This window comes from Rhinatrema bivittatum, chromosome 1 (genome assembly GCF_901001135.1).
Source record: "Rhinatrema bivittatum chromosome 1, aRhiBiv1.1, whole genome shotgun sequence".
NCBI lineage: Eukaryota > Metazoa > Chordata > Amphibia > Gymnophiona > Rhinatrematidae > Rhinatrema > Rhinatrema bivittatum.
In genome coordinates, this window is record NC_042615.1 from 183424458 (window position 1) to 183440359 (window position 15902).

The window sequence follows — 15902 nt, forward strand, 5'->3', positions numbered from 1 at the left end:
TCCGTCGTACACATTGCCGGGAAGGACAATACCACTGCAGACTTCCTCAGCAGGGAACGCCTGAATCCAGGAGAATGGCAGCTGTCCCCCACAGCTTTCCAGATGATTGTCGATCACTGGGGGATTCCGGCCATGGATTTACTGGCGGACAGGTCCAATGCTCAAGTCCCCAGCTACTTCAGCCGCAGGCGCGACCGGTTCTCACACGGAATCGATGCCCTGGTCCAGCCATGGCCTCCAGAGACTCTACTATACGCGTTTCCTCCATGGCCTCTGCTGGGCGCCATCATCCACAGGATTCAGACGCACCGGGGCCTAGTTCTTCTAGTGGCACCAGACTGGCCAAGGAGACCCTGGTATGCGGACATGAGAAGACTACTGGCAGGGGAGCCTCTTCCTCTGCCTCCTCTCCGGGACCTTCTACGTCAAGGTCCCATCCTCCACGAGGATCCAGCTCAATTCTCTCTTACGGTCTGGCCCTTGAGAGGGCTAGTCTGTAGAAGAGAGGTTACTCGGGGCCCGTGTTTGATACACTCCTCCGAGCTCGCAAGTTTTCCACATCCCTCACCTTCGTATGGATCTGGAGAGTATTTGAAGCATGGTGCGCCTCTCATGGCACCAATCCACATGCCACCACCATACCTATCGTGTTGGATTTCCTGCAGGAAGGGCTTCAGAAGGGTCTCTCCCTCAGCTCCATCAAAGTTCAGGTTGCGGCACTGTCTTGCTATGGTCCCAGGAGGGATGGCAAGACCATCGCCAAGCATCCAGATATTTCTCGTTTCCTGCAAGGGGTCAAGCATATTCGTCCGCCACTAAAGTGGCCTGTGCCCTTATGGAACCTTAATCTTGTTTTGGACTTCCTCGCGGGATCCACCTTCCGACCCCTTCGGGGCTTATCTCTCCGGTCTCTCACCTTGAGGTTGGTGTTCTTGCTGGCGGTGTGTTCCGCACGACGCATCTCTGAGCTGCAAGCACTGTCCTGCCGTGAGCCCTTTCTACGGATCACTCCGGAAGCTATCCATCTTCGGACGGTTCCCTCCTTTCTCCCTAAAGTGGTTTCACAGTTTCATCTTAACCAAACTATATCCTTGCCTACCACGGTAGGTTTGAAGAAATCTGAAGAAGGCCGTTTATTACGCCATCTCAACGTCGGCAGATTGCTGCCCCGGTATCTGGACGTGACACAAGACCTGCGAAAGACGGACCACCTGTTCGTCCTACACAGCGGGAAGAAGCAAGGTGAAGCGGCCTCTCGGCCCACCATTGCCCGCTGGATTAAAGAAGTTGTCAGAGCAGCCTACGTAGAGGCTGGAAAGGCTCCGCCTCTACAGGTTAAGGCTCATTCTACCAGAGCGCAAGCAGCATCTTGGGCTGAATCCGGGATGCTGTCGCCGACAGAAATCTGTAAAGCAGCGACGTGGTCCTCCCTTCATACCTTTTCCAGGTTCTACCGTCTGGATGTCCAGGCCAGGGAGGACTCGGCTTTTGCAAGGGCGGTACTACATGGTCCTCAGGCAGCCTCCTGCCCCGGCGGGGAGTAAAGCTTTTGTACATCCCATTGGTTCTGAGTCCATCTGGCTACACGCCAGGAAATGTTTGGATTACTTACCTGGTAATCCCCTTTTCCTTAGTGTAGACAGATGGACTCAGCATCCCGCCCAGCTGCCTGTGTACATGGGTTTCACCGATTCAAGGTAAGCCATGGCATTTGTTTTCCATACGAGCATACACTCTACCAGGTGTCAGCGCCTTCCGGTTGGGACTGCTGGCAGTCTCCAGCCACTGTCCATCGGTTAGGGGAATCCTGTTTTCACTTTTTTACTTTTCACTGAGCGTCAGTACACACATCCATAACAGCTTTTGCAAGGAAGATTACTGAATCGCTGCGCTTCCTGTGGGGCTATATACCCCGTGCTGACGTCAGATCCATCTCCAACTGCTAGCACACGGATACTAACCCGTTCGTACTGAGTCCATCTGTCTACACTAAGGAAAAGGGGATTACCAGGTAAGTAATCCAAACATTTTTTTTCGCAAATTGTCTTTTGGGCAGTTTTCGGCTTGGAAGGATTGGGAGAAGGGACAGAGAGAGAGATAAGTGAGCCTCCTATAGAGATATAAATAGCTAACCACTACAAGGGCCTTAAAGATAGTCAGTCAGTCTCGCGTGCTTGCGCTCTCTCTTCCCGCCCCCCCCCCCCCCCCCCCCAGTGGTTGCAGGTAGGAAATGCAATAATTGTGGTATTACCGCACAGTACTAAAACATTTTCTCACTGTGCGGTAATACTTATGCAAAGCGCAAGATAGCGCATATTGCGATAACTAGACTATTACCATAAAACACGCCCCTCTTCCTATCACATGCGATAGTTTGATGAATCTAGCCCTAAGTTTGTTACTGTTCTGAGTCCTTGGAGTTAGTGCTGTTTTGGCACAGAATGTTTTGCTATATTGTTTATTTATGGCCAGGGCTTAATTTGTAGGCAAAAAAGAAGTGGAACTGTGGAAGGGGGCGAAATGGGCAGGGCCAGCTGTGGCCTGTGTGAACATATGCTCAAAGGCAGGAGGTCCCACACTGTCTGCTCTGCTTCCTCCAAGGGCTGAGGGGCCATAAATAATCCATGCAACCACTGGCTTTGCTCTGCTTCTTACTCTGCCAGCTCTGCTACACTTTCTCAGGTCCCAGAAACAAGGTGGCAGAATGCTACTCTGCCAGAAATTAAGCCCTTGTTAGTGGACACACAAAGGGATTGAAATAGCACACGTCTAAAAGTTGTGAACAGTAGTGCCATTTATCCAGGGCAAGGTTGAAGCTTTGACGATTTGCACTGCTGCTCACAAGTTTCAAACTTTGTGCCAATTCATATCCTTTTTTTTGTGTCTCTCTTTGCAGTGTCTGCTTTAGTATCATCCTTTTCCCTTCTGTTCCCTGCAGTACAGGAGGGGAAGTGGTGGGAAGAGGGAATGAGGGGAGGGCTCGGGATAGGGAGCAGAGTGGTAGTTCTCGTCTCTGTGTGCTGCAGGCTCGCGCTTCTCTTCTTTTCCCTGCAGACTGCCTGGAGGAGAGAGGCTGAAGCAGAATATCCCTGCTGTTCTGCCTCTAATGACGGCAAATTTCAAATGTGCACTTGTTGGCTGGCTCACGCCTAGGGATGCAACCATTTTATGACATAAGCGCGTACATGGCGCGCATGGTATAACGTAGGCTGAGCACATGCACGCGTAAGCAAACAAGTGGGCGCACATCTATGTGCACAAATGGCGCGCATAGGGCTTTTAAAATTCCCCTATAAGCCTGAAAAGAAGCTTCCTCCACAAATTAAGCTCTGCTCTTGGCTTTGAGGGCCAGGGTCAAACCCACACCCAACACATATAACAAGCTGTATACCATGTTAGTTCCAAATGTCTTTTTAGTTTTTTTTTTTTGTAGGGTTTTCTGATAGGCACCACAGCAATGCATGTAAATATAATGGGGCGGATTTTAAAAGCCCTGCTCGCGTAAATCCGCCCGGATTTATGCGAGCAGGGCCTTGTGCGCCGGCGGCCTATTTTCCATAGGCCGCCGGCGCGCGCAGAGCCCAGGGACGAGCGTAGGTCCTGGGGTTTTTGGAAGGGGGCGTGTCGGGGGCGGGGCTGAACAACGCTGTGTTTTGGGGGCGGGGCGCGGCGTTTCGGGGGCAGGCCGGGGGCGTGGTTTCGGGCCGGGGTGTTCCAGGAGCGTGGCCATGCCCTCCGGAACCGCCCCCGGGTCGGGTCTCGGCGTGCCAGCAGCCCGCTGGCGCGCGTAGATTTACGTCTCCCTCTGGGAGGCGTAAATCCATGGATAAAGGTAGGGGGGGGTTTTAGATAGGGCCAGGGGGGTGGGTTAGGTAGGGGAAGGGAGGGGATGGTGATGGGAGGGCGAAAGAGAGTTCCCTCCGAGGCCGTTCCGATTTCGGAGCGGCCTCGGAGGGAACGGAGGCAGGCTGCGCGGCTCGGCGCGCGCCGGCTGCCCAAAATCGGCAGCCTTGCACGCGCCGATCCAGGATTTTATAAGATACGCACGGCTATGCGCGTATCTTATAAAAATCCAGCGTACTTTTGTTTGCGCCTGGTGCGCCAACAAAAGTACGCGAACGCGCTTTTTTAAAAAATCTACCCCAATATGCATATTGTCACATTTTTATGTCTGAAGACTGTGTGTGCGCTTTTTTAAATTTAAAATCTGTGTTAAATGCATAATTTTTATGTAGGTGTGGTGGGAGGTCATAGGTTGGGGATGGGTACAGAAGTGAGCACACGCGGGTAGGGTTTGCCTAGGGCATCTAGTAGCCTTGCCCCGACCCTGAATGTACTCCCACTTCCCGCAGGCTGACCGAGTGGCGGCAGGAAGGTAGAACCTGGGTTGGCACTGGGCTCTTGTGGGCCACAGTGGTGGTTTCAGCAGCAGCTGTCTGTCTGGGCCTCTGACACCCCTCTCCCCCCCCCCCCCCCCCCCCCCCCCCACTGTGCTTGGGGTGCACCTGTGCCCCGATTATTCCAGGCAGACGGCAGCCCTCGGCCTTGCTTACTGTGGGCTTTTCACTGCACCTTCTACCTAATTTTTATTTTTTTTTTTTTAAAGATTGGCCATTTTTTTTTTTTAAACTTCAGTCATTTAAACGGTTAATCGAGTAAATTATATTTTAAATTCCTACTCTGGCCCAGTGGGTAAGAGGGTAATGTTGTAAAATATGTGAACACTTTCAGCACAGGCACTTTAAAAATGAAGCTAAACTACGGGCGCTGAAAGCACCTGCATAGTTTGGAGAGGGGTACAAAAGGCACAGGTGCTTTTGGAAATTGCATCTGCTTGTTGGGTTTTCCCCCACAGCTCCACCCAAACCTGCAGAACTCCCACGTGCTAGAGGAGTCGGTCCGATACAGGAAGGCAATTTTCTGCCAGGATGTCTCCCCCCCCCCCAGTAAAGCACGATTTTTACCCAGATAAAAGGCTTTTAAAATTGCCCGCCCCCTGTGCAGTAAATCACCACTTCCTCTGGCCATATAAAATCAGTTGCTTGGTAGTTTAAGTAATTCAGGTAGTAAAGTTATCTGTCAATTTTATGGTTTCTCTCAGAACAGTTATGACTTGATGTGCAGTAAATTGGTTTCTTAAGATCGCTGACTTTGAAACCTGTGTTTTAAGAGATTTGTAATCAACAATAAAATAAATCACAGTTTAAAAATAGTATAAAAAACTGTACAGCATGAAAATATTTATTGAGCATTTTAGGTTTTGTTGGCTTAGCCCTAAAAAAAAAAAAAAAAAAGTAAACAAAATAACCCTCAGTACATATTAAAGGCTGATAACATGCATTGTTTTATCCCCTGCCCTAAAAATGCCCATGGGAATGCCTCTTTTTAACCCAGCTAAACGTATATGTGCTGTGGAAGCGTACACATACTTTAGCCAGGCAGAAGAGGGCAATCTTGTAGCCTTATCCTCAACCTCAGCGGCATCTTAAAGCTTTTTTTTCAAGATAAGTCTCTCTCTCCAGTGCTTTCTTCTTTCCTCTGTGCTCTGGGAACAGGCCATTGTGGTCCTGTATAAGTGGGGATCTTCATTTTTTGGTTTTCATTGTTCTTTATTTTTCCCGGGAATTTATCTGGGTTTATTATGACAAGAACAAAAACAGGAGAAAACCAGTTGGAAAAATGATTCATTTTTCCAGGTAAATATTGGAGTTTATTTTGGTGGACAGAAGCCAGGACTATAAAACAATATTAAGCAGATTCTTCCTCCCACCCACCCACTCAGCAGCATCGCCAGCTCTACCCTCATCTCCTGCCTAGCATGTCTCTTTCTCTCCTCCCCCCGCTGAGAAATCTCCCTTTCCTCCTTACTGGTGGTGGCTCCAGGCTTTTCCTCTCTCCTTCAGCAGCACGCTTACTCCCATGCACTGCAAGCACTGCACTTCTGCTTTTCTCCAGGGTCAGGATGTGCTTCTGGTGGACAGGGCCTGCTTCAGATGTTTTTGTGGCACCAGACAGCAGACACTTTGGCTGCTTAGGGGACGACTTGAAATTATAGCATGGGCGGCACTGGAGGGGTGAGCATTTTCACTGATGGTGGGGGCGGGACTTGAATCTTAGCATGGGCTTTGGCCCACACTGGCTTCCAGCATTGGTTGATGGCGTTGAAACGATGCATCTGCAGCTCTGGAGCAGCTTTTTAATCAGCCTAAAATGAGGGTGAATGTCAGTTTAAACAGATTGTACTTCTGGAAAATCCAAGAATTTGTGGCTAAAAATCAGTTTAAACTGAAATCGAAGTACCCTAATAATACCTGATGCTGAAATGCTTTGGTCCTTGACACAAGCTGCCTGCAAGTCTTGCTATTTTTCCAGAAATTGTTCACAGCATGAAAAGTCATCACCACCTGAGCAGAATCAGAAGGCTGCTGCTCAGCAAACTTCAAGAATATTTCAAAGCGTTGTGCAGGAGTAACCTAGGCCACGTTTGTTTCATCACTGTGATTGTCTTCAGGTGCACCACCTTTTTTCTGTAATTTCGGTATTGCTAAGGGTTTTGATCAGTGTAAGCCCACTCTTCAGCTTCAGTCTCTTGAATTTTAGTGACAGGGTTTGTGGGGTCGGCATTTTGGAGGACATCAAGAATCTTAATGAATTTTTTTTTCTCTTACACTCCAAAACTTTCAAATACTTCCTCCTAAGAAGATCCCTCCACAAGACTCCACAATTTTCTGCAAGCCTTGAATAAAGAAGAGCAGGTACATGCAACTTTGAGAAAAGTGCGTCCTTATTGATAGCGTGCCTTCAGAGTTGAGTAGCTTCCTCATAAAATCTCTTTCTGAAGATGGTGCTCATGTTTTGAATAATTTCCTACTTCATTGCTGCTGAGTAAGTTAACATTTGCAAGAAGTAAGATGGTAAAAAAAAATATTTCCAGACATTAAATCCTGATTCAGGAGGGTGAGTGCAGAAAACCTGTTCTCCTTCTGGGTTTTTGAGTTTCTTTTGGTGGGTTTTCATTGCAGGTACACAGACATGGTGAAATCTTTACAAAATTATTTCTTGATCTATCTATGAGTTAGGTTGTACCTTGTGCACAACAGATAAATGAAAGACACCCGTGAGTGCTCTTGGTGGCTTGGCTTTGTGTGCCTGCTGTATTTACACATGTAAGCACAGTCAGGTAGGCCTTGTTCTGCTTAAAACTAGCTGCACCAGCCAGGTAGAAGTTGGCAAGCCATGCCAAAAGGCCAGTTTCTTCAGCATTATAGATCTTCTTTGGGCTTAAACCATGCCCCTGAACAAACTTCATGAAAAACGCACAATATTTTGCAGCAGCTTCATGATCACATTTTTTTTCCCTTCTGGCACCTCAAGCTTTCTGATACCATATTAAATTATAAAATGCAAAAAAAAAAAACAGAAAAATGGTCCGTGTTTTATGGTAGCTAAAGAAACCAACTGTAAATAACCACCAAATAAAAGTATTTATCAGTCGTAAAGAGTCCTTCATATAACAGAGCTTTTGTATCCCAAGAGCATTGTGACACAGCCCATCTGAGCTCAGATGTCACTCCAGCATTGTAAAATAGCTCAAAGTATTAATCTTCGGTTTCACAAACAAACATGTCAAACATTTTTCTAAAAAAAAATCTTTTCCAGCTTTCAGTTTGCGAATAAAACCATTGGAACTTCACTTATCATATACGTTCATCATGGAGCCAAGTTCCCACGGAGAAAACGACTTCAGAGAAAATCAGCATTCATAATGTAACCAAGTACCCACAGGGAAAACACCATCTTCAAGGAAAGCCCGACACTGGCCATGTTTCATTGCCTTCTTCAGGGGCACATGTAGTCTAGTCTCTGTGCTTTGAACCTGTCAAAACAGATAAATATGAATCGAAATGCTTCCCAAAAAACTTCCATAGAGTGCTTTCCAACAATTCTTCATGTGCACGCCTATAAACTTGGATTGTAACGAATCAAAAGGCAACATTTTTAAAAAGTATCACGAGGGGTGAACTAGCTAATTACAAATAGACAAAAATGCTAAAGTACGACAACCAACCATCTAACAAATGGAAATTACTGAGGCCTGAAATGTGTTAGAACTTTTTTTTTTTGCTTTTTTGGTCCACATTGGGCCACAAATTGGAGCTCACTCAGAATATTTAAAGGCAAACCATTCATACAATACTGTATCTAAATGTTTCAGTTTTGGTTTGTTCAGCATTTTATCAGTTGCTTTGCTTTTCTCAAAGTGTAACTGCCCTCTGTATCTCGATGTTATAGATTGTAGATGAGCCGTTCTCCTAGGACAAGCAGGATGGTAGTCCTCATTGATGGGTGACAGCATCAGATGGAGCCCGGTATGGAAAACTTTTGTCAAAGTTTTTCTAGAACTTTGACTGGCACATTGAGCATGCTCAGCCTACCACTATCCGCGCTTCCACGCGGGGTCCCCCTTCAGTTTCTTTTTTTCCACAGTGTTAGATGCCTCGCGGTTTTGGAGCTCTGGTCTACAAGTCTTATTTTAAGAAGAAATTTTCCTGTCTTAACATCCGGTCCCCCTTCACCAGATGGTGTCCCTTTTACGGCGTGGTAGGTATATTTTCTACTGTCTCTGTGGTTGATTCCCAGTGTGTCGCTCCTCGGTGGCCACCGGCCATTGACCACTCACCTGCTATTTTTCATGGCATCATCTGGTTTTCGTCGGTGCCTGCAGACCATGTCCATCACTGATCTGCATGAGGTTTGTACCCTCTGCCTGAGGGCATTGCATGACATCCAAGGGTGTCAGCTGTGCGAACAGATGACCCCAAAGTCCGTTGTGCTCGACCCGATAAAATGGAGAAGCTTTTTGGCCCCAGAAAGTCTACTCCATCCATGCCGACGTTGGAGTTATCGATGCCCTGGAGTTGAGAGGAACCGCTGGATATGCTGTCCCTCTCTAGACCCCCGGTGGTATCGTCCAGGAAGCAAAGAATCAATGATGGGCCCTCTCTGATGTCGATGCTCTCAAAAACATCGGGATCCTCAGCGCCGGGAAAAGACCGGGCCAAGCATTGTGGGAAATCCTGTAAACACAGACACCAGTCGCCGTCGGCACTTGACTAGGGTTTGGGACTGGCGGCTGCTGTGCCGCCACTGATACGACCCCATGGTGAGGAGGCTCCATCCTCCAACAGACCCAGTAGGCCCGGGTGTTCCCCACCGATATCAGTGCTGGGCACCGAGCCTCCTCGGGGCTCCGGTGATGCCTCACCCCCTCCATCAGTCCTGTCCTCACCGGACTTCCAGGAGGAGTTAGACCACAGGGTACAGAGTGCGCTGCTCCGAGCCCTGCGGGGCTTTGAACTGCCCCCGACACTGGCCCCCATTCCAGTGCCTGAGCCTGCGCTGTCTCTCTTGGCACCCCTGCTTGCGTGTCTGGACGTCATGCTCTGTGTCTTTCCTATGCAAACATTGCCCAGGCGATCCTCTGTTCCTCAGCGACCATAGATGCCCTCTTCTGGAGTGATTCCCATCATTGGGTCCTCCAAGGAGGAAGATACTCAGCAGCCTTCGGCACCATCTGGTCCATTGATCCCGAGGCCACAGTTCCCCCGAACCCATGCCTGGGACATCAGATCCTCACGCCATCAGTGCCTTTGCCACCTTCGAGGCCACTGGTGCTGCTGGTGCCCTCTGTGCCTAGGCCAAGGAGCTTGGATAAGGCTCACCCGTGCAGGCCCCTCAGGGACCATAGCACGGAGGAGGACCCATATGACCCATGGGGGATGACACTTCTGATTCCTCTTCCGAGGACTCTGGTGATCTTCTCTTGGAGCCTTTACCACCAGATGAATAACATAGGTCTCCCTCAGAGGATCTCTTCTTTGCGGGCTTCGTTAGGGCCATGGCTGAAGCTGTTCCCTTCCAACTCCTCATGGAGGAGGACGTTTGACATAAGATGCTGGAAGTTTGTTGATGCCCCAAAGGCGATAATGGCCGTTCCTGTCCACAATATCTTTAAGGAGCTTCTTCTTAAGATATGGGAACATCCTGTGTCTGTTCCTCCAGTAAATAGGAAGGCAGACGCCATCTATATGGTGCAACAGGCTTTGGGTTTTGAGAGATGTCATCTCCCTCACCAATCGGTGGTAGTGGAGTCAGCTTTCAAAAAGGCCAAACGTTCCCACACCCATTCCTCCGCCCCTCCAGGTTGAGATCACAGGGAGCTGAATGCCCTCGATAGGAAGGTGTTTTAGGGTGCTATGCTCATTGCCTGTATATCATCCTACCAATTATTATGACCCAATACAACCGGAACCTGTGGAAGCAGGTCCAAGAACTTGCAGAACCCTTGCTGCAGCAGCAACAGGAGGCGTTCTCTGCGGTTATACAACAGGGTCTGGAGGCGGGAAAACACAAGATGAGGTCCACCTATGATATTTTTGAGACAGTGGCCAGAGTGGTTGCCGTGGGATTTGGTACCCGTAGCTTGGCCTGGCTCCGCATCTCGGACCTTCAACCAGAGGTCCAGGAGAAGCTGGTTAACCTGCCTTATGCAGGAGAGAACGGACTCTACACACATTAGATTGCAAGAGGGTGCTGGCTTTCTGTCTAGAACGCTCAGCAGGCCACAGGCGATCGACTCAGCTCTTCATCTCTTTTGATAAGAATAGATTGGGAGTTGTGGTGGGTAAACAGATTCTGTCCAATTGGCTAGCAGACTCCATCTCTTTCTACTACGCGCAATCGGGCCTTCAGCTGGGAGGCGGAGTCAAGGCTCACTCTGTGAGGGCTATGACGGCATCAGTGGCTACTTATGAGCAGTTCCCGTCACCGAAATCTGCAGGGCTGTGACGTGGAGTTCTCTGCATACATTTGTGGCCCGCTACAGCTTAGACAAGGATGGTTGGCAAGACAGTAGCTTCAGCCAGTCTGTCCTTCGCAACCTCTTCCAGATTTTAAACCCAACTCTCCCTACCTAAGGCCCTTTGGTTGAGATCAGGCTTTCTCCCTATCTAACCAACAGCACCGCAGTTTTTTTGTTGTGCCCATTGGCACCTGGTTCAGTGCCTGTTGATTATAGTTGCCAGGAGAAGCCTGTAGCTTGGTATTCACCCATCTGTGAGGACTACCGTCTGCTTGTCCTAGGAGAAAGCAGAGTTGCTTACCTTTAGCAGATGTTCTCCTAGAACAGCGGGATGTTAGTCTTCAGGAAATCTGCCTGCCACCCCATGGAGTTGGGTTCTCCTGCGTGTTTGTTTTTTGTTTTTTTTTTCACTTGTGGATTCTGTGTTACAAGACTGAAGGGGGACTCTGTGCGGATAGTGGCAGGCTGGGCATGCTCAGTGTGCCAGTCAAAGTTCTAGAAACTTTGGCAAAAGTTTTCTGTGTCAGGCTCCATCTAATGTGTCACCAATGTGTGAGGACTAACATCCTGCTTGTCCTAGGAGAACACCTGTTACAGGTAAGCAACTCTGCTTTCCTGCATCAACCTGCTTCTGTTTGTCTTTTCTTTTATGCGATTAATAATGTCCCATTTTTGTGTGTGATCATCAATATAAGATACTTTTGCATCTGTCCTTCACTACTTGTTGAAGTACTAGTAGCCGTAGTGGCAGGATAGGTGAACGTGGTACTTTTTTTTTTTTTTTCCTAGAGAGATGATATAGGATCCTCTTCACCACCTCCTCCTCATGTAAGCACAGCCAAACAGTCCTTGTTCTGCTTAAAACCTACTCTTTCCCCCCCTTCTCCCTTACCATTACATATTGATATAATCTCGGTTTAGTTCTGCAGGGTCATAAAGTGTCTGTGTGCTTCCTGCCCCACACAGTCACGCAGTAAAAAAACAAAATAAAAAAACTGCGCTGCTCAATGCCCTTGAGTTGAGCTTTCCAGTTGGTTAAATGCCGCATAATTGGGTTTTTACTGTAATAGGAAAAATGCTATCACCATAAAACTGCCCCTCCATATCTTTAAAAGTCTAGTTAAAAAAAAAAATATATATATTGTCGACTGTCCTCAAAATCCTGCATTTCTCTCTGATCTCTTAACTTGCTGCCTGGGCTCTGGTCTGCTCCCACCCTTATTACTGTTCCTGGGAGAGCTGCTTCTTCCTCTCCCTATAAAATCTATTATGGTCTTCATTTTCCTTTCTAGTGATTTGAGCCTCTCTTCACTCTTTCAATTTCCAATTTTAAGTGCCTCTTTCTACCTTGCCTTTCATGCTTCTATTTCCCTTATTTCTTGATGGCCATCTGGTGGCCCTTGTACAAATTTATATATGGCTGCTGAAGCATTGTTGAAAACAGTTTGACCTTTGGGATAGGGGAAAGTAGAATTAGCCAACAAAATTCTCTCATATTAGCCTGTTGTGAAATGAGCCGGTTCTATCGGGAAATATTGACTACTAAACATCACGCTGTTCTAGAAAAGCTTTAACGTTAAACCATCAGATGTGGTCACTGCATAAATTTATAATTATTAAAGTGCGGGAGCAACTCATTGAATTCAGTTTAATATGGCAACATTGAAGTTCTTTATAACCTACAGAACAAACTTGACGTGGAAATTGAGTTGTAGTTTCTGAAGCCATCGGGTGACAGATTTAATTTATTTTTCTCTGATCCTTTTCCCAGCACTGTGAAATATTTAATTGAAAGACCTAAAATATGACACCTTCATTGACATGTTGGATATTGCTGTTCTGAGAAACCGAGACACTTTGCTCTAATATGTTGTCGTAAGTCTGTATAATTATATTGCTTTTCTGGTTTGGTGTGTTTCTTTCTTTCTTTCTTTTTTTTTTTTAGTATCTGGTGTGTAAGAGGAAGCTGGAGAGTAAAAAGGAAGCGCTGCTGATCCTATCAAAGGAGTTGGATACATGCCAGCAGGAAAGGGACCAGTACAAGCTTATGGCCAACCAGCTGCGGGAACGGCATCAGTCCTTGAAAAAGAAATACCGAGAGCTGATTGTATGTACTTTACCGTTTGGGGGAATTCTGCACACAAAAGCTTAAAATTGTGCATGCTTTATATTGGGTCAAAATAACACAATATACATGACAGGCTTTAAGTAATTTAATTTAAAGTGTAATACAGAAAAAAGCTATTACTTAAAGATGCAGAGTTTTTAAATATTTTGAGCAGAATTTCCCTAGAAGTTCACTGTAAGAGTGTCTCTCCCACCCTCTCTCCCTACTCCACTGGGCAGTCTCCTTTCACTTTGCCCTCTCAGCCTCCAACTCCTCCAACTGCCACTCTTTCTTCCCTCCTCCTCAATCCCTTCCACTATATTTCCACTCCCAGAGTTTGATCTCTCTCTCAATACTGCCCCTCACACAGGCTCTCTCTGTTTCTCTCTCTCTCACACACACACATAGGCTCCCTCTCTCTAGTGCACATATACACCCCCTCATATAGGCTCCCTTTCTCTGTCATGCATATACCCTCACACAGGCTACCTATGTCTCTCTCTCACCCATCCCTGCACACTGGCTCCCTCTCTGGCTCACACACTCCCACACAGGCTCTCTTTCTTACACATACACTCACACCTCACCCCAGGCGTCCTGTCTCACAAACAAGCACTCTCACATACATACAATTCCTTTTTCACACACAGTTCCCAAGCTCTCACAGATAGAGCAGACTGTGGAGTGTGTATATCTTCACCGCAAGCAGGTCTGCTTCCGCTCACAGCACGCTGGGGCCCATTCCATCTTCGCCACGAGTGGAGGCCATTCCGCTCACAGCGAAAATGAAGCGGACCAAGGCGTGCCACGAGCAGAGGCTGGCCCGCTCGCACCATGCCGGGGCCTGCCAAATTCTGCACAGATTCTGCGCAACTGCGCAAGAGGGGAATTCTGAGGGAATTCTGCACTCCGCAGTAGGCAGAATTTCCACAGTACTAATACTTCTAACATGTTCTTACTAAGTAAGATTGGGGGAGGCTTGGAAAGTGCTTTTTCTTTCAGAGAGCAGGTTCCATTCATCTGCAAACTTGTTGTAGTGCATGTCCTGTTCCCAGTTATTTGGACTGCATTAAATCCTCCATGCCAGTGCTCGACTCCATGTTTGCATCAAAAAATTAACAGTCGCATTTCTCCGATCTTCAGCATACTTAAGTGGCTGCACATCTCTTTCAGGATCCACTTTGGATCCACCTTGGGACTTCATAACCTCTGACCCCAGTACTTGCTCCTATCTCCTTACTATTTCCTCATCTAGTTTTTCCAGTATTGGTATAAATGTTTTCTCTTTCTTTGCCTGCAACATCGAAACTATCCTTCCACTGTACTTTTGCATGGCTAATTCTCTTAATTTTTTTTTTTTTTATCCCACTTGAAAACTCAGGGTTTTTTCTCCCTTGATTTTTGCATCTCCTCTCTAGTGATCAAAATATGTGCAAAATCTGGTAATGTTTCTCCATCAGCCCACCATTCCTTGCTCGCTGTATGTCTTTGACTTTAAACTATTTTTGCTACAGCTGCATGAAGGGCACTATAAAAAACTGAATTTTATTTTCCAAGGAAATGAGTTGAGCCATTTACCAGAAACTGCTGAATCAGCAGTGCAAATAGAACCCCCCCCCCCACTTAAAATATTATCACTGTTTTCCCGTGAGAAGATCCTTAGTGAACAGGGAGGTATTTTCTCTGCATGATACATATTGCAGGTCACAGAGTGCAAAATTTCTGATTGCCAGCAGGCGGGGAGGGAAGGAGCCTCAAGGGGCTCTCATGTAAAGCTAAACTAGTTGGGTGGATGGGCATGGCAACCAGAAAGTCAAAGTTGGTGAATGCCCTGCTGGTACCTCACTGGCATTTTCAGTGTGATTGACTGCAGTGGAGTGCGAGGGAAAGGTGCTTCCTCTGAGGCCGCTGCTTCCACTGCCTCTCTGGCTGTATTGCTTATCAGCACGAATGTGCCTGACTAAAAGGCTTCAGGAGGGAAGCAACAGTGCCTGGAGAAGTGCTTCCAGCCTCCTTCCCAGGGCTTCTTACATTGAAATGCTGGTGCACTGCCTCGCTGTAAATAGCAGAAGAGGGGAAGGAAATAGACAAAAGAGAGAAAAAAGGGGGAATGGGGAAGGCAGAGAGGTGGAAGGGTTGGGGAAGATTCTGGGTGCTGCTGGAAAAACTGTGACTCATATGTGGAGGGGGGACGGAAGAGGAAAACAAGGAGGTAAGAGAAGCTATAGAGGGAGGGAAGGAAGGGTGAGATAGTGCTGGCGAGGAAGAGTGCAGGTGGGAGAGGAAGCAGGGCATTACTCTGTGTTTTCTAGGACAGAGAGTGCCAAAACCTGCTATTTGTGCGCTGATGTGCCTTGTGTTCGGTTAGGTGCCACCAAAGAGGTGGTCTCTTCCTCTTTCCTTCCCCTGGCCTTTACTGGTGGGACCCAGCTGCACGGAAGGCACAGCAATTTTGTGGCATTCTATAGGTACCAGAAAATGAATTTTCCCTTTCCGGCAGCCCTAGTGTCCCCACCATAAGCAAGTTTGGCAAATATAAATGTTTTTGGCAGTGCACTTGGACCTGAGTTTTCATGCTTTGCTTTTTGTTTTCTAACACACATTAGTATCAATTTTATGTCTGAGAGGACTTGTTTAGTTTGTGACAGTGAAAAAAAAAATAGCAATTAGAGTGTTAAGAATGATCCAAAAAGGAATGGAGAATGAAACAGAAAATATTGCATTGCCTCTATCATGGTGCAACCGCATCTTGAGTACTGTGCAGTTTTGGTCGCTCCCATGTCAAAATCACATAGCACAAAGAGAAAAGTTACAGAGAAGGGCAGTTGGCCTATTTCTAAATCTGGGCTGATGTACTTTACATCTTTTAAGGGACAAAAATTATTTATTGGGGGACATTAAATAATTGTTTGATTATTGTATCCACAAAACATA

The 15902-nt window shown here is 47.1% G+C and overlaps 1 protein-coding gene across 3 annotated transcripts in view; it reads left to right on the forward strand.

Annotated features, from left to right (window-relative positions):
- The window catches only part of CCDC149 (coiled-coil domain containing 149), a 167783-nt gene that overhangs the window by 26185 nt on the left and 125696 nt on the right, over positions 1–15902 (forward strand). For 2 of the 3 annotated variants that reach the window (XM_029590090.1, XM_029590099.1), the window contains exon 2: positions 12807–12968. The exons of the other annotated variant lie outside the window; for it this stretch is intronic. In XM_029590090.1, coding sequence (XP_029445950.1) covers positions 12807–12968 — 162 coding nt within the window. The remainder of the gene's footprint in view (positions 1–12806; positions 12969–15902) is intronic. 3 annotated transcript variants of the gene reach the window in all.